Source organism: Geotrypetes seraphini, chromosome 4 (assembly GCF_902459505.1).
Source record: "Geotrypetes seraphini chromosome 4, aGeoSer1.1, whole genome shotgun sequence".
In the NCBI taxonomy this organism is placed as follows: Eukaryota; Metazoa; Chordata; class Amphibia; order Gymnophiona; family Dermophiidae; genus Geotrypetes; species Geotrypetes seraphini.
In genome coordinates this window covers 178,144,279-178,167,595 of record NC_047087.1, presented here as the reverse complement: position 1 = coordinate 178,167,595, position 23,317 = coordinate 178,144,279, and the positions used below count along the sequence as shown (strand labels likewise).

General features: G+C 42.1%; 1 protein-coding gene across 1 annotated transcript in view; it reads left to right on the top strand.

Annotated features, from left to right (window-relative positions):
- The first annotated feature begins 23,001 nt into the window (after positions 1-23,001).
- CCDC113 (coiled-coil domain containing 113) overlaps positions 23,002-23,317 on the top strand; it is a 129,272-nt gene continuing 128,956 nt past the window's right edge. Inside the window, exon 1 of the mRNA XM_033942942.1 lies at positions 23,002-23,105. Coding sequence (XP_033798833.1) covers positions 23,002-23,105 — 104 coding nt within the window. The remainder of the gene's footprint in view (positions 23,106-23,317) is intronic.

Sequence of the window (23,317 nt, the reverse complement as noted above, 5' to 3'; positions counted from 1 at the left end):
TCAATCAGAAGAGAAGGCTAGGATAAAGTAAGATGTTTTTAGCCCTGTCTTAAATTGTTGAAATGAAGCTTCCACACAGAGATCAAGGTAGTATGTACATTCCACAATGTAGGGGCAATTATATTGAAACGTCAAATTGAACTTTCAAATTAGAAGTACAGTCAGGAGAGAGTTGAGATTAATGCACAGTACGTACATGTTGGAATATAAGGAATAATTGGAGAGATCTAGGGCTCCTTTTACGAAGCCGTGTTAGCAGCTTTCGCGCACATGACTTTTAATCACGCACTACTACCTGCTCAAGAGGAGGCGGTAGCGGCTAGCGCGCGCTATTACATGCATTAAACCTCTAACGCGGCTTCGTAAAAGGAGCTCCTACTGTAATATGCCTAGAATGCAATGACAAAAATTTTGAATGGAATACAATAGTGCTCCTGATAAAGTAAAAGAGTAACTCTGCCAAATCTGTTGGCACCTGCCTGAAGTTTGATAGCTGTACTTTGTATTAGCTGTAATCTTCTGATAGAGGCAACCCTTGAGAAAGGGAATTAGAGTAATCTATACAAGACAGAACTAACCAATGAAGAAGAAGCCTTAGTAATTTCTGGTGTAACAGAGAATTAATTGAATACATTTATGTTAGTGTAAATCACACGTAAGGAACTTATCCAAAATAACCATGAGAATAACCATGAGTGAGAAAGAGTGAGGACATGAGGTTCTGGAAAGTGTTGGAATTGAGGAAAAAAGCCTTCCATGTCTGCCTGCAGTGTTTACAGACTCCACCCCTCTCTCCCGTATATCAGCCAGCTCTGTTTCAGAGTGAGGTGAGAGAGTTTGAGGACAGGAAGTTATGGAGAGTGTTGGAATTGAGGAAAGAGCCTTCCATCTCTGCCTGCAGTGTTTACAGATTTCACTTCCCTCACCTCGTACATCACCCAGCTCTGTTATAGAGTGAGGTATATTAGCCAGCTGTACTATACAGTGAGCGAGTTATGGGGAAAAGAAGGGGCTATGGAACAATTAGAAAATCATTTGCATATGTTAATCATCTACACATTTTAAATTTCCCTTGTTTACCTTTACTTTCAGCTGAAATATTGCTTAAAAATATTTTAGGGCAATTTTAAAACTGGAAATATGCGAGTCAATTGTATTTCAGAAGGTTATGTACCTGCCATCATCTCTAGCGATGTCAACTATTATTATTATTATTATTATTATTATTAGGTTCTTATATCCCGCCATACCCAAAGAGTTCTAGGCGGTTTACATCCGTTACATTAGGATCCGGTCTGAACCCGGATTTACAAAAATTTTGTCGGAATTGCAGGTAGCGTGGAAGGAGGCAAAGTAGTTTTAGCACAGGTTTATCATAGTTGGGTTAGAAGATAAAATGGAGGGAGTGGGAAACCAGAGGAGGGGGAGGGAGAGGGAGGTGGGGGTGGGGGGGTTGGAGTGTATGCGGGGAGTAAGGATTAAGGGTCTTGTTCGCGGAAGAGGTGTGTTTTGAGAAGTTTTCTGAAGTCTAGGTAGGTCGGGGCCTCTAGCATCATTTGGGCTAGCCAAGGGTTCAGCTTGGCCGCCTGGAAGGCGAAGGTTTTGTCGATGAATCTTTTGAGCTGGCATGATTTTATGGAGGGGAAGGTAAACAACTGGATTCTGCGGGATTTCTTGTTGGTGCAATACATGTTGAAATGTGGGGAGAGGTATTTTGGTGAGAGACCAAATACTGTCTTGTAACAGATGCAGGCGAACTTGAAGAGGACTCAGGATTCGAAGGGTAGCCAGTGCAGTTGGTGGTAGAAGGGGGTGATGTGTTCCCATTTGTTCAGGCCGAAAATGAGGCGGACAGCTGTGTTTTGAATCAGTTTTAGTCTTCTGGTGATTTTCTTTGTGGAGCTTAGGTAAATGATATTGCAATAATCCAGTATGCTGAGGATAGAGGATTGAACTAATAGTCGAAATGCAGTGTCATCAAAGTATTTCTTTATGGTACGGAGTTTCCAGAGTGCTGAAAGGCCTTTCTTGACAGTGAGGTCTGTGTGATTTTCTAGGGATAGATGTTTGTCAAGCGTGACTCCTAGTATTTTTAATGTTTGTTCGAGTGGGAAAGCCAATCCTTTCACCTGGATTGTGGTGTCTTTGATTTTGTCTTTGGGGGTGGCTAGAAAGAATTTTGTTTTGTCTGGGTTGAGCTTTAGTTTGAAGGAGAGCATCCAGAGTTCTATCTGGCTGAGTATGCTAGTTATGTAGTTGAGAAGATCCTGGGATAGACTGGTTAGAGGGATGACAATTGTGATGTCATCTGCATAGATGAGGAATTTGAGCTTAAGTTTGTGAAGGAGGTTACTGAGGGAGGCGAGGTAGATATTGAACAGGGTGGGGGATAAGGGGGAGCCTTGTGGTACACCGCAGGAGTTCACCCAGCTGTAGGAGAAGTTGTCATTTTTGTGTACCCTGTAGGATCTGTTTCGTAGGAACCCTTGGAACCAGCTGAGTACCCGGTCGGAGATTCCAATGTGGGCCAGGCATTCCAGGAGAATAGTGTGGTCAACTAGGTCAAACGCACTGCTTAGATCAAATTGTAAGATCAGGGCGCTGGAGCCCCGACTGAAGAGTATGTGCAGGTGGTCTAGTAAGGAAGCGATGATGGTCTCTGTGCTGTGGTCCGTGCGGAAGCCCGATTGATTGTCGCTTAGGATATTGAATTTTTCCAGGTATGCGGAGAGTTCTGCTTTTATTGCCCCTTCCGCGATTTTGGTGAATAGTGGTATGTTAGCTATTGGTCTGTAATTGGAAGGTGCGTTGGAAGAGTCCTTTATGCTTTTTATGATTGGGGTTATTAAGATATGTCCTTGTTCTGGAGGGAAGTTTCCTGCGGATAGTAGGGAGTTGACCCATAGTAGCATGTTAGCTTTGAAGTAGATCGGAGCCGTTTTCATCACATTTGGGGGGCAAGTATCTAGTTTGCAGAAGGATTTGGTGTATTTGTTATAATATTTGTTGAAGGTTTTCCAGTCGATTGTGGTAAGTTGGTTCCAGTTTAGGTCGGATCTAGACCCTTGGTCTGGTTTAGCTATGTCGATGTCAGGGAGGATGGGAAAGAGCTCCAGGGGATTGGTCTTGGTGGGTAGTGCTGATCTTAGTTTTAGGATCTTGGAGTTGAAGAAATCCGCTAGGGTGTTGGCGGTTAGTGTTGAATCTTCCTGGTTGTTAGTGAGTGTTTCAATGTTGTAAAGGTTATTGACGAGTTTGAAGAGGTTGCTGCTGTTGGATGTGATGTTTCCAATTAAGTGTGAGTAGAATTTTTTCCGTTTTTCCTTGGTAAGGTTTTTGTAGGTTTTTAGTTTGAGTCTCCAGGCAGTTCTGAGTTCCTGGGTTCCTGACTTTATCTATAGTCTTTCTGACTTTCTGAGGTCCCTCTTTAACAGTAACAGCTCTGTGTCGAACCATCCCTCCTGATTTGTGGTTCTGATGTGGCGGGTTTTTGAAGGGGCTATTTCATTTAGAATGTTAGTGCTGTCAGTGATCCAGGCGGATCTATTTCTTCGTCTTGTTTTATGTGGGTGTCATAGCGAGACCAGAATTCCTCTGGGTCTATCTTTCCTCTAGTAGTGTGGGTTGTGATGTTTCTTGTTTTGTTGTTTCTTGAATGTTTTTGTTGGCAACCTAAGGAAAAGTCGCATAGTCTGTGGTCAGACCATAGGGAGTCTGTCCAGTTGGCTTGTTTCCAGTATATTTTTGGGTCGGTCGGCTCGTTGGAGGAGAATGTGACCAGGTCTAGCTGATGGCCCTTTTGGTGAGTTTTGGTTGGGGGGGGTTTGAAGAAGCCTAGTTGGGAGGTGAGTGACCAGAAGTCGGCAACTTCTGGTTGGTCCGCTTGCTCAAGGTGGATGTTGATGTCTCCGCATAGAAGGTTGTAAGGACTTGTTAGATAATTAGTTAATAAGGAGTCAGCGAGGTCCTCTTTGGCTAGGGACCATTTTTGGGGTGGGATGTAGAATAGAGTGATAGTTAGCGAGGAGGCAAGGGATTTAGAGGTGAGTGAGATGGCTAATATTTCTGCGTTGGGAGAGGATTTGGTGTTGAGTGGTGGAGTGGTGGATGTAGCCCCAGCATTAGCAGCTCGGAAACTCACTGTCTTCTTAGAGGACACTCAAGATATAATTTCTACTCATTCAACTTTGTTGGTAACTCATTGTCAGAAAGAGATAAATTGCTAGTTGTAAAGAATTACTTTAAATATAAAAAAGTTGTTTTTTGCAGGCAGCCAATTCAAATTTCTCCAGCTGTAACAAGAGCCACTCGGGAATGTAGGAAAGAGTTATTTGCCCTGAAATCCAGGGTTTTGGCAACTTTTTTCCTGCGTTTTCCCTGCAAATATATTTTATATTATCAGAGTAAACTATTTATATTTTTTGACCATTCTCATTTGGATAAATTTCTATTGGAACATGAAAAAAAGAGTAATTAAAACAGAAAATGGATCTCAATGTTTATAGTTAGAATGCTAACTGGATTTCCATCAGGAATTATTTACTTTTAGTTTATCCTTGCAAATCTCTCCTTGAAGTGGACTTTGGAATTAGTTTCTTTCTATTTGTAATGTTTCTTGTAAAATATGCTTCACCAATGTTATTCTTTTCTTATATATCTATAAAACAAATAACCATGAGAACCCTTCCTGTAACTTTAATAACCAGTGTGGTTCTTTGAATTGTAAACTGACCCAAATCAGAGGTAACATTACACTAAGAAAAAAAGCACTGCTTCTGTTTTAGTAGGGTTTAGTTTCATCCCAAGGGTAGTATCACAGGCCACTGAAACAATTCCAGGAAAAACAGCAGTAAGGACTTCCAAAAATGATAACACTGCATTCAAATCCCAAAGCGTCTTCAAAGCGAGTCTTTTTCTCACAGACTCCCTCCTTTACAAAGCCGCGCTAGCATTTTTAGCGCCGGCCGCCATGGTAACAGTTCTAATGCTCATAGAATTCCTATGAGCATTGGAGCTGTTACTGCAGCAGCCGGCACTAAAAACACTAGTGCGGCTTTGTAAAAGAGGAGGAATGTTTGTTTAAAAAAACAAAAACAAACAAAAAAAAAAAAACACACCCAAGGAAATTATAAACAGTTCTGTTCTTTAAGTCATCGGCTTTCTGGGCTATTCCTGTTCTTTTCCAGCCCTTAGCCAACTTCAGAAAAATGCATTTCCCCCCCACTTATACAAAACAATAGCGCGGTATTTAGCACTGGCCGCTGCGGTTACAGATCAAACACTCATAGGAATTCTATTAACATCGAAGCTGTTACTGCCGCAGCCGGTGCTAAAAACCGCACTATGGTTTTATAAAAGGAGGGGTTTATTTGATAAATCTTTAATTCACAAAATTGCTATCTGCTTTGTACCTTCTTTCAGCCAGGTACAAACTGAAAAGGGGAAGGGAGAGCGCCACCCTCAATTCTTCCTGGTAGCTATAACCAGTGGTGTATCTAGCATATTTGACACCAGGGGCCCATCATTTTAACATCCCCCTCCTCTATATGAAAAACATGATTTGTACTAATAATCCACACATCGCACAACAAGAGTGTACCTAGGAAAGGCAGCATCATACATACTGCAGTGAGCAGTGGAACATCTACCTGTATACACTCATTGTAAAACTAAACAAGCCAGACTAGTACAGTTCGATCCTGCACAGTTAATGCTAAAAACCTTATCTTTCGTACACACAGAACACAGAAACACCCTCGCCCAGTATGGAATATGTAATTACAAACTAAAAACAGAAATATGTATGTAGACAAAAGTTAAATTGAACCACAAAGAATCCAGACTTTGCATATAATGCAACACCACAGAAACAGTGATGCATGTCCCCTAATATTGTATAAAATATAAAGATAGTAGATGTAGCCAGTAACTTAATAAGGGGGTGTACATTTTTTTAAAAAAGGGAAATAACAATCATCATTCTACAAATTAACAAAAAAAAAATGGAAAATAAGATAATACCATTTTATTGGACAAATACATTTTCAATTAGCATTCAGAGACCAAAACCTCTTTCCTCAGGTCAGTAACGTATACTGCTGTTACAGTATCCTGTCCTGACCTGAGGAAGAAGGTTTTGGTCTCTGAATTAGTAAAAAATGTAATAAAATTAGTCCAATAAAAAGATCACCTTATTTCCATTTTCTATTTACAAACGTTTATGAACACAGCTACAATACTATTTTATCCTAAAGCAAAAAATAAAAAAATAGACAAAATAAGCAGAATTTTTCTTCTACCTATGTCATCTATGGTTTTTGCTTTCCTCATCTTCTTGTCATTCTCTTTCTTCTATCCACGCTCTGATCTCTCTCTGCCCCTTCTATATGGCATCTTCTCTCTTTCTATGCCCCTTCCAGAAACTGTCTGCCTCCCCCTTCCATCTCTCCCTTCATCCCCACTGGTCTGGCATCCATCTTCTTCCCTTCTCTCCCTTTCCCCATTGGTCTGGCATCTCTCTCCTCTCCTTCCCTTCCATCTTCCATGGTCTGGCATTTAACTCTCTCCTCTCCCTTCTCTTTCCTTTTCTTCCCTCATCTTCCTTCTCAATTTATTTTCTGCATCTGTCTAGATTAAATTCTTTCTTACTATCCAATTCGCAATTTCCTTCTTTTCACTTTGTCTACCTACAGCTTGCCACTTCTTTCCCTCACCACCTCCAGTATTTCATTCTATCTTCTTCCTCTCATCTAGCATGTGCCCTTTTGTATTTATCCCCTCCTTCCATCATGTGCCCTCTTTCTCTACCCTTTCCATCCACCATCTTCTCTCTCTGTCCTGTTCACTTCCATTCAGCATCTACTCCCTCTTTCTCTCCTCCCCACTTCTCTCTCTCCAAAGAACTCTGGGTGCCCTTCCCCCTTCTGTTCAGCACTGGGGAAGGGTGCTCTAGACACCAGGGAAATTTTAAGGAAGTTAAGGGTCAGGAAGTTTGGGTTGGGTTGAGGGGGTAGAGGATGCACTAAACACAAGATAATTTTTTTAAAGTCAGGGGGCAAAGGAGGTTGGGTCACAGGGCTGGGTACCCCTGCTTAGATATCGACAGGAAAGATGACATTTTTAAAAAATGTCAGCAGTCTGCAGCAGCTCCTTCCAACCCATGCCCCAATAACTTCCTGACTTCCGACTTAAACACATTTCTAGTGCCTAGTGCACCCCATCCATTACTCCTGCTCTAACCCGAGTGTAAATAAAACCTGCCTTTCCATGGTGTATAGTGCACCCCATCCCCACTCTTGAAATATCCCTAGATCCTCCAACTTGCCCCAGTTCATACCTCAAAGGATGCAGGAACAATGCTCCTGCCTCCAGCACTGCCATCTCAAAAAGATGGTGCCCAATGGATAAGGTTAGTCTGCTTTAGTAGTTGGGTAGAGACTACCAAATAAGAGAAAAATTCCCTTATATGGCAGACTGACCTTATATGACTGAGCACTACCATTTTTCAAGATGGTGGCACTAGATATCATTCCCCCCTCTTTTGAAATATGAACTAAGAAGATAGATGGTGAAGGAGGTGTAATGGTGTAATGGTGAAAACATTAATGAAGTTAGGGTTTTTTTTTTTCTAGATACAGTCAAAATTGAGGTGGGGGATGCACTGGACACCAGGAATGTGTTTAGGTCAGGTCTGGGGGATGATAAGCAGTTGTCGAAGATGATGCATGACTTTTTTTTTTAATGTTCTGTCAGTGCTTGAGCCAATCACTGACAGGAAAGGTGACATTTTACATTGACTGCAGATTACTACCATATGTTTAACATGGCATGCTCATCGATTATAGCCTGCTGTGATACTTTTATGATGTTATTTTCACTGTAGAGCTCTGGCTCTATTGCAAGGCTTTCTGCATCGGCCTTTTAGTGTGAGGAATTGCTTTACTGAAGGGAGGGCACTCCTATTTTAAATGAACATTGTACAACCTACAAAATGAAGATGGAGGTAATCGCTATCAACATATTTTTTTTCTTTATAAAATATGATCTTGGTACAAAAAACTTCCGCCAGGTAAGAAATTGGATAATAAAGCTTGAAATCATTATTGGATTGTGGATTGAGGAACATGAAATTAATGTTATCACATTAGGTTTTTAAACACCTGTGACAGAGATAAGAAGTTCTACTGGAAGATCTTTCTTGAGCAGAAACTTATTTTCTTCTCTTATTATTTTGCTTGTTTTTCTGACCATCTTGTCAATTTAGATTATTGTCTTCTTAAGAGTTGGGACTTAATGACTTTAAGTCTCCAGGCTAATCTCATTAGTAGAATTGCAATCTGTTTCTCTTTACTTCTGTCACAAGGTCTAAAACCAGGGGTGTCCAACCTTTTGGCTTCCCTGGGCCATAACGGAAGAAATAAATTTGTCTGGGGCCGCACAAACACTAATGCTAGCTGATGAGCCAAAAAAAAAAAAAAGGTTTCATTAAAGGAACATTGTGGAGAGGAGCCCAAAAAGCAGTAATACCTTGACTGAGCAATCCTCCACGTGCGCCACTGACAGCAGGAGCAGCCACAGGCTTTCGCATCCCCGCTCTGATGAGCAGGGCTGTGTGCTCCTGGTTCTCCAATTCACTTCTATTACAGTTACGGTGAGCCTCTTCAGAGACGAGCCTCATCAGAGCGGGGATGCTGAAGCAGCTCTCTGCAGCACACGTGGTGGATCGCTCAGTCAGAGTAAGTATTACTACTTTTTGGGGTTCCTCTCCACAGTGTCCCTTTAAAATTGTTTTTGATATTTTTTACTTATTTAAAAAAAAGTGTCTCTTTTAAAAACAGATATAAAATACATAACTGAGGTACAAGCCAATTGGTAATTTCATCTTATTAAAAATTACTTTTCCTTTTCAGCCTGTGGCCATCCAAAATGTGGATAATCAACCACCCACCTTCCTGTATCTTTCAGTCTGTACATTTTAGCTCCAATGCCTGAAAATTTACTCGCTGCTTTCGGCTTTCCTTGAACTGGGAAGTTTTTAATTACACTGCTGTGTTGAATGGGTCCTCACTTGTCGCATATTAATTGCATGTAGCAGGAGTTCCAAAAATCAGATTCAGTCACTTCCATGGCCCTCCCTAGCTCACTCATAATTTATTAAGATTTGACGAGGGTGTGAGAGCTGTTTGGAGAGCCTTAGTGAATCTAACACCCAATAAAGTGCAAAAAAAGTCATTTATAATAATAAAAAAAATCTCCTGCAGCTAATTGTGATTTGTGATGGGGCAGTTCTGCAGGTGAGGGGAAGATTTTTTTCAGTGAGATTAAGATTTTTTTAAAAAAATTTGTAAATAACTGCAGCCTATGAGATATTCAGTAACATTCTAGAGCCATCATCATGTTGACCCTCATATTTTAATGAATATTTAATTGAAAAAAAATCTACCCCTCACCTGTAGAACTGCCCCATCACAAATCTCAATCAGCTGCAGGAGATTTTTTTTTATTATAAATTACTTTTTTGCACTTTGTTAACTGCTAGGTTCACCAAGGCTCTCCAAACTCATCTCTCGCACCCTCTTCAAATCTTTGTGGTCTGGCATCTCTATCCTTTCCTTCTTCCCCTCCCTCCTCCTTCCTTTCCCTGGTCTGACATCTCTCTCTTCTTCCTCCCACCCCCTTCCCCATCCAGTGATCTGGTATCTCTATCTACCTCTTCCCTTTCTTCCTCGGAAGGTTGTCACAGGGAAGGTGCGCAGCGCAGTGGAAATCCTGAATTCCTAGATCAGGAGGAGGAAGCTTCCCCTGTTACCAGAGGAAGAAGACAGTGCACTCAGCTGACAAATACCAATCTAGCCAGGAAGGGGGTAGAAAACATAGGATTCACTCCAGGCAGACTTATTCATTCCCAGATAAAGAGTCTGTCCCTTTAAAACAGCCTACACACAAGGATAATTTAGGTCCCTGCACAGAAACCAGAGGGGGAAGGAAGAGAAAGCCCTTAATTACAGGCTACTTGACAGGGCTCTGAAGCCAACAGACAGAAAGTTAATTCCTAGAAACAGGGCTCCTTAATGCATGGAATAGCACGCGCTAAAATGCCTCATGCGCTAGCCGCTACCGCCGCCTCTTGAGCAGGCGGTAGCACTCGCTAATCCGGTGCATGCGCTAAAAACGCTAGTGCACCTTTGTAAAAGGAGCACATAGAAACATGATGGCAGATAAAGGCCGAATGGCCCATCTAGTCTGCCCATCTGCAGTAACCATTATCTCTTCCTCTCTCTAAGAGATCCCACATGCCTATCCCACGCCTTCTTGAATTCAGACACAGTCTTTGTCTCCACCACCTCCTCCGGGAGACTGTATCCATGCATCTACCACCCTTTCTATACAAAAGTATTTCCTTAGATTACTCCTGAGCCTATCACCTCTTAACTTTATCCTATGCCTTCTCATTCTAGAGCTTCCTTTCAAATGAAAGGGACTCAACTTATGCGTATTTATGCCACATAAGTATTTAAACATCTCTATCATATCTCCCCCTTGCCTGCCTTTCCTCTAAAGCAGGGGTCCCCAAAGTCCCTCCTTGAGGGCCAAATCTAGTTGGGTTTTCAGGATTTCCTCAATGAATATGCATTGAAAGCAGTGCATGCAAATAGATTTCATGCATATTCATTGGGGAAATCCTGAAAACCCTACTGGATTCGGCCCTCAAGGAGGGACTTTGGGGACCCCTGCTCTAAAGTATACAGGTTGAGATCTTTATGATGAAACCATGCACCACCTTCTTCTGGACTGATTCAATCCTTTTTATATTTTTTTGAAGGTATGGTCTCCAGAGTTGTCCATAATATTCTAAATGAGGTCTCACCAGAGTCTTATACAGGGGTATCAATACCTCCTTTTTCTTACTGGCCATACCTCTTCCTATGCCCTAGCATCCTTCTAGCTTTCGCCGTCATCTTTTCAACCTGTTTGACCACCTTAAGATTATCACATACAATCACACCCAAGTCCTGCTCTTCTGTCATGCACATAAGTTCTTCACCCCTAGACTGTACTGTTCCTTCGGGTTCTTGCAGCCCCTAAACCAATGAGAAGCTATCTGCTGAGCACGTTAAACAAGGAAGAAGAATTCAGTACAGGCTAGGCAGCTAGGGGAATGCAACTTTCCAATCATTAGCTGGAAAAGTAACAGAAGGGCAACCATGTGTGGAAGCAGTTTCCAAGGCACCCAAGCCCACAGTCTTCCAAAGGAGGGAATTTCTCCATGCTTTAAAATAAAACCCACTCTTTTGAAAGACAAAGCCAGAGTGTTCGCAGGGAGTCAGACACTGAATTCTCCAGTTCTGAACTAACCCCAGATTCTGATAACTGGGAAGCTTATTCTCTGGGAAGTGATAGCATGGAGTGTGACTTTGCCTGCAATCCTAATATAATATAATAGAGGATTCAGAAATCCAGTGGCAGCATGAACTAGGTGTCATTAATTGAAAGAGAAATTCCTTTACAGTTTGTTTGTTTTTATGAAAGATTTTTTTGCCCTGGTTCACCTGAATGTGAGGCTGGGCATGGTGTGGGCATAACGGGGAGGGGATAGGAGGGGGACAGGTCTATGGGTCCATATGTAAAATCTGGTAACCCTCAAAAGAAAAGCTTAATAAATAAACCTTCTTTGAGAGATTTCTTGGTGTAAACCTTTTTATTTCCTCATAATTCCAATTTGGCCACTCCACGGCTACCGCTCAGCTGAGTGTTTGGTTGTGGCGTACGCAAGCCTAGGCATTCGCCTATTCTCTGCCACATGTTTTGTGGTGTCAGCTCGTGGATCTAGTGCCTCACGCTGGCCAAAATTGGAATTGAACCCTACAAAATGTTTCTCTTTTATGGTGAATTTTTTTTGTTGTTGCTACAATTGGAACCAGTGAAAGACAGTATTACTGTAATTGATTGTTGGTTTCTGGCTAGTGATGCCAGTACTCCCAGTTGGGAAGGTGGATTACAAATACTTGTTTTCTGTGGTGAAATTCACAAAGACAGAGCAAGGAGTTTGACTATTGTGGATTGCCAGCTGGTCTCAAGGCAAGTGGAGATTGTTCCAGGGTTTGTTCCTGATGACCTGAGAGGCAGCACATGCCAAATGTAGACTCCAGTTCTAGGATCCAGGCCCGGAATCTAGGTCCAAGGAAGCTGTCTGATCTCACAGTCAAAGGCTGAGACTCTTCGGTGAATGAGGTAATAGCACTTAAGCTCACTGAGGGAGATCTCTTAGTAAGGCTATGGAGAAGAAGGGCAGAGGGGCTCTGGTCCAAAAGATCCACACTTGGGTGTGTTTTATTTTTTCTTTTGTTTGCAGGATGGATCCGGTCCAGTTCATAAACTGGTGGGAGGAGAAGAAATGCCAGTTGCAGGAAATGACTAAAGGTCTCTTGAATGCCCAGATGGACCTGTGATGAGTGAGTGACAAGGCTCGGCAGGAACGGCATACTGAACTGGCACAGTTATTGAGAGACAAAATGCAAGCAGTGGTCAACTTTACCCAGAGCACTATGGCAAGCAGTGGTGATGTTGACATGAGGCCTACAAGACTGGTAGGGGGTTTCCTGCTGGGAACCTATAAGACTGCATAAAATGTCAGCTCAGGATGATTTAGAAGACTTTTTAGTGGCGTTTGAGCATATTGCTGTGGCTTCACACTGGCCGCCTAAGCAATGGGCCATTAATCTAATTCTATGTTTAACAGGGAGAGCACTAGAAGCTTTCAGGACACTAAGCCCTGAAGAGGTTACTGATTATCAAGTCATAAAACACACTCTGTTAGATTACATGGGGTATTCCCCGGAGTATTAAAATATACAATTTAGACAGGCTAAAATGGAAAGAAATTAAAGGCCTAAAGCACTAGTGCAGCATCTCTGTAGGTTGGCAGAGAGATGGCTAGCCATACATTTGACCAGTTTACAAGCTATTCTTGATGAGTTAATAAGAGAACAGTATCTTGAGGCAGTGCCATATAATCTTAAGGACTGGCTTGCCAAGCAGGGCACATTCATTCTAGACCATACCCTAATAGTGTCTGAGAATTTCGTAGAGTGGGTTAGGCGCAAGGAATCAACCCAGGGCATCTCTCCTATCCCCAAAATGTATGTGGGGGTGAATGAAAAGGTACCTGGGAAAGGAATGAAGCCCCCAAATGGAAGGTACCTGTTCAGGTGGAGGGGGTTCTCCTACAGGCACTAGTGGATAGGGGAGCTTATCAGTCCCTTATTTCCCTGGATGTCTGGGCAAAGATAGTAACACGGGTGGGGGCAGCATTGTGTTAGGCCCCGGGGATTCACCCACCTCACCTGTGTTCATGAGACAACCTCAAGATATCCCCTGATGAGAGTCCAGATGCAGTTTCAGGATAAAGAAATAGGGGTCAATGTTGCCTTCCTACCATGCCCTCCTCATGCAGCAATTTTGGGCCAAGATTGGCTTTCTGCTAGGAAGTGCGAGGTGAAGAAAGAGAGGTTAGTCAATATAAGTTCTGAACCAAAAGGGCCCAAGGGTAGGGCTACCCAAAGGTGGGAAGGAGGAGTTTTTAGACCCAGGATTCCAGGGACATTATGAACAAGTTCCCTACCTTTTAAGGGGATACATCAGGAAGACACTACCCTGAGTAGAGCATGGGATCAGGCTCAGGAGCCCAAAGAAAGTTATCCCTGGTTCACGATAGAGGAGGGGCTCCTCTATCAGGTAACCTGGAGTGCTGCTCACCAGCGAGCATGGAAGCAGTTGTTGGTACCCCAATTATTTAGAGAGACAGTCCTTCAGTTGGCTCATGGACATCCCTCTTCTGGTCATAGGGGAAGGGATAATGCAGTACAACAGGTATTGGACAAGTTCTACTGGTCGGGGGTACACAAAGAAGTTAGGGACTTCTGTGACACATGTGGGCCCAGCCAGAGATTGACAGGAAGCAAACCCTCAAAGGTACCCTTAATTCCCTTACTCAGGGTAGATGACCACTTAGCTAGATTAGGAATTGATATTTGGGTCCCATTGATAAAAGCAAAAGAGGTCATGTTTACATCCAGGTGGTTATTGATTAAGCCACGCGGTTCCTGTGGGGTATTCCTTTGCGGTCCACTGCAGCAACTACTATAGCAATGGAGTTAACCAAACGCTTTTGTCAAGTAGGTTTTCACTGGGAGGTAGTTACCGATCAGGAAACTAATTTCCAATCAGGAACCCTGTAAACTTTCTTTAATGTATTTGGTATAAAACAGGTTAGAATTTATGCATCCATCCCCCAGGCCTTGTAGAAAGGTTTAATCAAACACTGAAGAGAATGCTAAACAAAGGAACAGAAAAGTATGTTGGCAATTTGGACCTATTAGTTCCCTTCACTTTATATTGTGATATGCAGCCCATGCCTGCTAGCTGTGTCCCTGAGGTAGAGCACGCCTGACACCTATATCATGCCAGAATTTATTAAAGCTCAATCCAGACAGTCTGAGGGTGTTCCTGTCAAGTCCACTAGAGGGAGAAGGATCACAGGAGTGCCTACACTCAACAGCACATGTCACCTTAGAATTTTTGCACAACAAAGAAAAATGGGGAGACCCAATGATCCACAGTGAAAACAATCCACCGATGAAAACAAAAACTGTGGATACAGATGTTATGGAGATAATTTATTAAACACTGACATATAAAACCAGGAAAATTCAATTAAAAAAGTACAATGATAAAAAATACTGTGATAAAAATCCAACCGGATCCTACACGGTCCGTGTTTCGGCGAACACGCCTTCCTCAGGGGTCCAATGGTTTGCAACCTCACATATAAAGAATTGGACTGAAAACAGTCTATTGTCTTTAAACATGTGAGCAAAGAACACTGCAGACGAGCTGAAGTAGCAAAAAAAATGCAACAGAATACTTCAGTCTCACATGGCAGGAAATAGTGTTAGGGGAGTGCAACTAGGGCAACTACCCCCAGTCAGAGAGAGCCCAAATCCTGCTTGAAGGTAAAAGCACAGCCTGGACTTTGCAGTCTCCAGTTATGTCTCACACCAGCTCTAGCAGGATACATATTTCAAATCTGATATATTCTAATCACAAATAGAAAATAATTTTTTTCTATCTTTTGTTGTTTGATCATTTTATTATTCACATCACATTGGTCTCAGGTTCTGGTTTCTGTTTCCGTCTGTCTACTCTTAACTCACTTGCCAGGGTCTTCTTTCTCCATGCTCACCATTCATCTTCCATCTCTGTGTATGTTTTTTCCCCCATGTTCAGCAAACATTTCCCTTCTTTGTGCCCATCTCCCTGCCTTCATCATCTCACCATTCTATGATCCCCTCCTCCTGTGTACAGCATCACTCCTCTATATCCTATGCCCTCCGTCCAGCATCTTCTTTCTGTGTTTTTATTCTCCCCGTGTCTAGCATTACCCCTCTGTGTCCATATACCACCACATGCATATGCACCATTCCCTTTTTTGTCCCTTTTCCTACGCTCCCATCCACCCAACCATCTCCCCTCTTTTTGTATATCTCCCTGTGTCCAACTTCTCCCCTCTTTTACTCCCTTATACTAATGTGTCTCTTATACTCTCTTTCCTCCCTCCCTCTGCTATATTCAATATTTTACTCACTCATCCTTCATCCCCTTGGTTAAGTTTTTCTCTTTTCCTTTTCTTCTCTCTCTTCCTCCCTTCAGGTCCTGCACTTCTCTCCCTTCCCTCTAGCCCCCTTCCCAAGGATCCAACATCTCTATCCCATCCCTTCAGTGCCCAGTTGTGGGTCTGGCACCTCTTCTGTCCCTCCAGCTCCACGCCACGCCACATCACATGGGCCCAGCACCTGTTCCCTTCCCTTCCCTTCCCCCAGGAAGTTACTTCGGAAGGAGGGTAGCAAGAAGGTTCCGGTCAGAGCAGCCTTGCATGCAGGAAGCTTGTAAGAGGCTGGTAGACCCACCCGGGAAGTGCAAAGGGGCCAACCCAGGAGAGTTGCAGGTTTGTTGGTTTTTGTGTTTGTTTTTGCCACCAGCGATTGAGAGGGAGGGAGGATGTGAGGGTGGGGGGCTGTTGGACCTGTGATAGGGAGGGAGGGGGGCTGCTGCTCTGATCACGAGAGGGGGCTGCTGAATGTGCGATCGCAAGGAGGGCTGCTGACCGGGAGGGGTGGGAGGAAGGCAACTCGCGGCAGATACTTTACTGCAGGGACAAGGCCATTCACTGCTCCATGGGGCAGTGAATGACCTTGTCCCCATACCCATGGCAACCAGTCTTTTTTTTCCCCCGTTCCTGTGGGTAACAGTCACTGTGTCATTTTCTAGTCTGTACGCAGCAGTGCACATGGATGATATCGTGATCTATACAATGACTTGGGATGCTCACCTCTGGGCTATTGCAGACCTTAAAAGCAGCAGGGCTCATGGTGAACCCAAAGAAGTGCACCTTTGGCCAATCTCAAGTCCAGTATTTGGGGTATCAGGTAGGAGGGGGGGGGGACTATTAGGCCATTCCTAGAAAAGGTATAGAGTATTACAGAATTTCCCCAGCTCCAGTCTAAGAAACAGTTGAGGAGCTTCCTGGGTCTGGTAGGCTATTATAGGCGATTTATTCCAGGTTTTTCAAGAAGAGCGGCTCCATTGACAGAAATGTTAAAAAAGCATCACTCAAACCAACTAGTTTGGGGGGGAGGAAGGGGAAAAAGCTCTGCAGCATAGTACTGGAAGACTGGAGGGTGGCCAATGTGATGCTGATTTTAAAAAAAAAGGGTTCCAGAGGTGAATTGAGAAATTATAGACCAGTGTAATGTAATGTAATTTTTTTTATTTTTTTTTTTGCTCATATTTTTGCAGAACCGGGACTGTGGGTTTTTGGTGGGTTGGTCCCGTTGCTGCTTAGGTGTAAAAGCAATTGATCTCCCACTGCTGCTGATATTTAAAAGCAACAACAAAGAGGCACAACCCTGTTGTGACTTGTTGTTACTATTATAGGATTTTTGGCATATTTATTGAGTGTATTGTTGTGTGGATATTTAAAAGCAGGCAGATTGTCCAGGGAGAGGAGCTCTGCACTCAAACTGCCATCCTCCTCGCCTCCAAGTTCCGGAATCTTGTCAGTGTGTCTGACATCAGTGCTGGACAAAAAAGTAGAGACTATTATAAAGAATAAAATGACAGAACATATACATAAATATGGATTTAGTCAAGGGAAATCTTGTCTCACCAATCTACTGCATTTCTTTCAAGAAGTGAATGAACACACGGATAACGATGAGCTGGTTGATATTGTGTATTTGGATTTTCAAAAGGCATTTAACAAAGTACCATGTGAAAGACTTCTGAGGAAATTATAAAGTCATGGGATAGAGATAATGTCCTATTATGGATTATGAACTTGTTGAAAGATAGAAAACAGAGAGTAGGTTTAAATGGTCAATATTCTCAATGGAGAAGAGTAAATAGTGAGGCTCACTATCCAAAAACTCTTTCAAATTAATACTTCTTAGTACCTGAGAAGGCATTTAATAATTTGTTGAGGAGGAGGAAAAAGCATCAGACTCTGATCTGTTCACACACTAATTTAATGCAAATATACTGTAAAATAAGGAGAAACCTCTCGAATCAATTTCAACAACCAAAATATTAGGTGTGCTTATTGATAATAAACTTTCATTCCGTCCCCAAATTAGTGCTCTGGTCAAACTTAGGATGAACAGATCTTTGGACCCCTCATTGACATAAATTCTCTTAATTTCATAAATTTCATAAATTCAGCCTAACCAAGAAAAGCCTCCACAGACTTCAGCGGATTCAGAACGCCGCAGCTAAGCTTGTTTTCGCAAAAAGCAAATTTGATCACGTCTCACCACTCCTGTCTAAGCTCCATTGGCTCCCAGTAATCCCCAGGATCCACTTCAAATGTGCGTGTCTGGCCTACAAGATCCTACATGGCATCCTTCCTGCCGTTATCCCTCTATCCTGGAACTCCCCAACCCCTACTTCCTCCAGATCCTCCCAAATTTTTAAACTATCCTTCCCTTCCATAAAAGGTATTTCCCATGTAGGTAAACTTGGGTCATCCCTCCCCTTTAGAATCACTGAGATCTGGAATAACCTCACCTCCCCTCTCCGAACCTCAAGCTCCCTCCAACTCTTCCGCAAACACCTAAAAACCTGGCTATTCTCAAAACTGTAACACTTCCCCCCTCTTAGGCCTCTCACCTTCCCCCTTTACACCTAACTCTTTAATCTCTCCACTGTAGTTCCTCTCTCATCTTTCTTCCTGTAAACCGTGCCGAGCTCCGCATTCGTGGAGATGGTGCGGTATATAAACCCAAGGTTTAGTTTAGTTTAGTTTAATGTTTTAATTAATTCCTTCATAATATCTAAAATTGATTATTGTAACTCATTATATAAAGGGTTGTGTCAAAAAGACATAAAATACCTTCAACTCATACAAAATACAGCTATCAAAATTATTTCGGGCTCCAAAAAATTTGATCATGTCACCCCTTTATTACAAAAAGCTCATTGGCTGCTTATTTCACCGGATCACCTATAAAATTGCTCTTTTAACCTTTAAAACTATTCAGACTGATTCCTTATGACCCTCCCAGAACTTTAAGATCAGCCTATCAACATTCCCTTAATGTTCTATCCTTAAAAATAATTGGTACTCGTCGTACTCTCATTTTCTCAGTCACTGTCCCCTTAATTTGGAACTCTCTCCCTCTATACCTCAGAGCCTAACAAAACTTGCAGAAATTTAAAAGTAGCTTAAAATGCTTTCTCTTTAAAGATGCCTATAATTGATTTCTTACATATGTATTTACTTCCGCGTTACGTAATTTATCTCCCAAGAACATAAGAAGCGCCATTTCCGGATCAGACCTTCAGTCCATCAAGTCTGACGATCCGCACCTGCAGAGGCTCTGCCAGGTGTACACCTGGCATAATTTTTAGTCACTCATATCCTTCTATGCCTCTCATAAGGAGATGTGCATCTAGTTTGCTTTTGAATCCTAGGACGGTCGATTCTGCAATAACCTCCTCTGGGAGAACATTCCAGATGTCAACCACTCTCTGCGTGAAGCAGAACTTCCTGATATTTGTCCTGAACTTATCCCCCCTTAGCTTCATTCTGTGTCCTCTTGTCCGTGTCAAATTGGACAATGTAATAATTTTTTCTGCTCTATTTTGTCGATTCCTTTCAGTATTTTGAAGGTCTCGATCATATCCCCTCGCAGTCTCCTTTTCTCAAGGGAGAACAATCCCAGTCTCTTAAGTCGATCCTCGTATTCCAGTTTCTCCATACCTTTTACTAGCTTCATTGCTCGTCTCTGCACCCTCTCCAGCAATTTCATATCCTTCTTTAGGTTGGGAGACCAATATTGGACGCAGTATTCCAAGTGGGGTCTGACCATTGCTCTATAAAGCGGCATTATGACCCTCTCCGATCTACTCATGATTCCATTCTTTATCATGCCCAACATTCTATTTTCTTTCTTTGCCGCCACTGTACATTGTGCTGACGGTTTCAGGGTCCTATCTATCAGTACACCTAGGTCTTTTTCTTTTTCGCTCTTACCCAGAGTTGCACCTGACTCGTGTTCCTTATTCTTTCTGCCTAAATGCATTACTTTGCATTTCTCCACATTAAACTTAATTTGCCATTTCTCTGCCCATTTCTCTAACTGACACAAGTCGCTCTGGAGTTCCTTGCTATCCTTCTGCAATCTGATTGCCCGGTATAGCTTTGTGTCGTCTGCAAACTTGATGATCTCACTGGATGTTCCTTCTTCTAGATCATTGATATAAATATTAAATAAGATTGGCCCAAGTACCGAGGCCTGGGGTACACCGCTAGTCACTTTCTTCCAGTCAGAGAACTTCCCATTTATGCCCACTCTCTGTTTTCTGTTCTCCAGTCATTTGCCTATCCATCTTTGTATATCCCCCCTCTATTCCATGGCTTTGTAGTTTCCTGAGAAGTCTTTCGTATGGAACTTTGTTGAACGCTTTCTGGAAGTCTAAGTAAATTATGTCCACCGTTCTCCACTACCAATTTGTTCATTCAGAGTCTCAAAAAATTGAAGTAAATTTGTTAAACATGATTTCCCTTTCCTGAAGCCATGTTGACTGGCTTTCATCAGGTCGTGTGTATCCAAATGCCGGACTTTAATCAGTGCTTCAACCATCTTTCCAGGGACAGACGTAAGGCTCACAGGTCTGTAGTTGCCCAGTTCTCCTCTTGATCCTTTTTTGAAAATTGGTGTGACATTGCTATCTTCCAGTCGTCCGGTATCTGTCCAGTTCTCATTGTCAGGTTGGCAAGTTTTTGCAATAGCTCTCCGATTTCAACCTTCAATTTTTTTAAGACTCTTGGGTGAATTCCATCCGGTCCAGGAGATTTGTCACTTTTAAGTTTGTTGATCTGGTAGTATATCTGGTCCATGTCCACTTCTACTTGGTGAGGCTGTCTTATATTACTCCTTTAAACACTTCCACTGCTTCTAGTATTGTTGCAGTGTCCTCCTTCGTAAAGACGGATGCAAAGAAGGAATTTAGTCTGTCTTCCCTATTGTATTTTCCTTTTATGTATTCTTTTGTAATAAATTGTAGTTCTTCCCTTTTCTCCCAATGTTTTCATGTCATAAGTATGTTTGTTTTGTTGGTCTATGTTCATCTCCTATCTATTTAATATGTTCATCTCCTATCTATTTTAAATTACTATGTACAGTGCTTTGTACCTCTGGAGAAGCGTTTAATCAAAATTCAAATAAACTATGAAACTATGATTGGCATAAAATGCTTCTCCTCACAAATTTCTTCTTTAAAAGTGGTTTGTGTAAATATTGACAAACTTTAATTGTGTAAATATTGACAAACTTTAAATCTGCTCCTCTTCTACAACGTACCCAGAAAAAAACTTTGAAGTTCACTTATCTCAAATGGAATTGCTCAATCCATCAGGATGTCACCTTGTAAAGTTCAGCTAAAGCTGATGATGGCCAGCCATTGTTTCGCTGAAGCTGCATCAGGGCAAATCAAGCTTAACTGTAACCAATTTCACACAAGTGCTCTGTGCTCACTTTAGTACTTGTGCCAAAATTGGTTGCAGTTAAGAGCATGGAACAATTAACAATCATTAAAGTCCAGCCGTCCTGAAGAAATGATCCCCCCATGAAACATTGACTGTACTAAGAAGGACTAGTTTTATGTTATTGTTTTCTTGATGCTAAAACTTTTTTTTTTCCTCTTTTTTAATTACACATACCCTGTTGACGAAAGTTTTTTGTCAATGATGTCAGTGGTGGAGTAGAGCTATAAGTGGTTGGCTCACCCAAGACCTGAGGTTTTTTTCTTTTGTCTCTATAGGGTGTTTGGAGTTTGTGGATTTAATTGTCTTGGTGGAGAATATTCTTCAACTTCAAGTCTTCAGTTTTGAGGATGACATTAAGTGGGCCAAGAGCATGCGAATGCTGACTTTTTTGTCTCAGGAAGTGGATCCTGACATGACAGATGCTCAATCGGAAAGGGTTGAGCTGAAGGGGAGGGTATGTGAGGGAGGCTATAGGACACTACTACTATCCCTGCTGGTTACTCTTTCACAGTATGAGCCATGTTAATATATGTAGCCCTGCCCTAGGGGGAAGTGGCATTGGAGGGGTGGAGCCAGGGAAGCAGCAGCCAGAAAGTATAAGAGGCAGGGCCAGAGCTGAGATATTCTGCTTGGCTGAGGTAAGCCAAATATTTTTTTTGCTGAATACTTGTGATCCCTGTTCTGAGGTCTGGCTGGGGCCAGACCTTATTACTTGACCGGAAAAGACTTTTGCAGGCTATGTTTGGGGCAAGGCAGTCAAAGGCTACAGATGGTATCTTGGGTCCTGTCAGCCATAGGCCCATCTCAAGACTTTTGCCTATTGACTAATTAGACTATTTTTTGGGTGCCTGACCCTATGAAGGAACAAGATTTGTGGCTTTAATAAAGGCTGGAGATTTTTTTTTCTTTATAACATTCAATAAGTGCATCTGGCTGTGTTTGCACAGGCTCACACCCAGCCCTTGCTTGTGCTATTACAGGTAGGTAATTTTATTAGTGGCATCAGAGAAAAAACTTTATTGGTTTTATATTTGTGGTATATCAAATAAATTGAACTTGAATTGTACATGTATTGCCAATTACATTCTTTTGTGTGAAGCCTGAATATCTCTTGTAGTTCTGCAAAATGTGTTTTGTGACATCATGAGGAAAGGCAGAACTATGCTAGAGAGAGCCCAATATTTATTATGTTTATTTATTGTCTTTTCATTTTGAATTAGTAAGCCAAACCTTCCAGTTCAATTTTACTCTTTCACCCATATCACCTATTTGCATAGACTTTAATAAGAACTTCCAATATGTTTTGTTTCATTATGATGTAAACATTAGTTCTTTTTACATCATAGCTTCCATATCTTGATAGACAGTTTGTATCTTAATTTTACCAGTATCTCTTCAAGTGTGGGTGAAAATTTCAGGCAATTAAAATCTATTACAATGAATCGATTTCTCAAGTATCAAAACGACAAGTGTGAAGCCCATAATCTTATTACTTCTGCAAAACGTTAGTACACGTGTGGCAATATAAGAACAGCCATACTGGGTCAGACCTCTGGTCTATCTAGCCCAGGTTCCCTGTTCCAACAGTAGCAAATCCTTCATGTCACAGTACCTGGTAATTACAACACTTTTTTATTCCACAATAATTACATTCCCGTCTGAACTTCAGAAACTGCTAAGCACATAAACATACAATTTAAATATATTCAAAGCTAGACTTAAACCACTTTGTTCAACATTCTGAAAGACCAGTAATTCAACTACTGTATTACGTTCCTGATTCCGTTTGCTAGACCTGTTCTCTCTGTAACAAAGGTAGCACAGGTAGCACGTGACATAATCCAGAAGCGACACGAGTCGCGATTCTATGACGCATAGTGTTGCTTACCCTAGCAACCATGGCGGATACGGACACTGACAGCGTGAAAACTGGGGAGGATTTAGGGAGCCAGTTGTCAGATCTGACATTGGAGCAGCTGAGGGCGCTCACTGAACAGACCAGGTACTGGTCTATGATCGGGAATTGGAACGCACGAGGTGCTTCATAGGGATCTGTGACTTATGTGAGGGGTTTTGTTTTGTTACCTCTAGGGACAGTAGTTCTCACGTTCATTCATTGGATCCGGTAGTAGTTCTGGGATTTGTATTGCTTCTGTATTGTTTTGGGGCTAAAGATACTGGAGGAGGTCACTGGGTCTGTGATAGCAATTTACC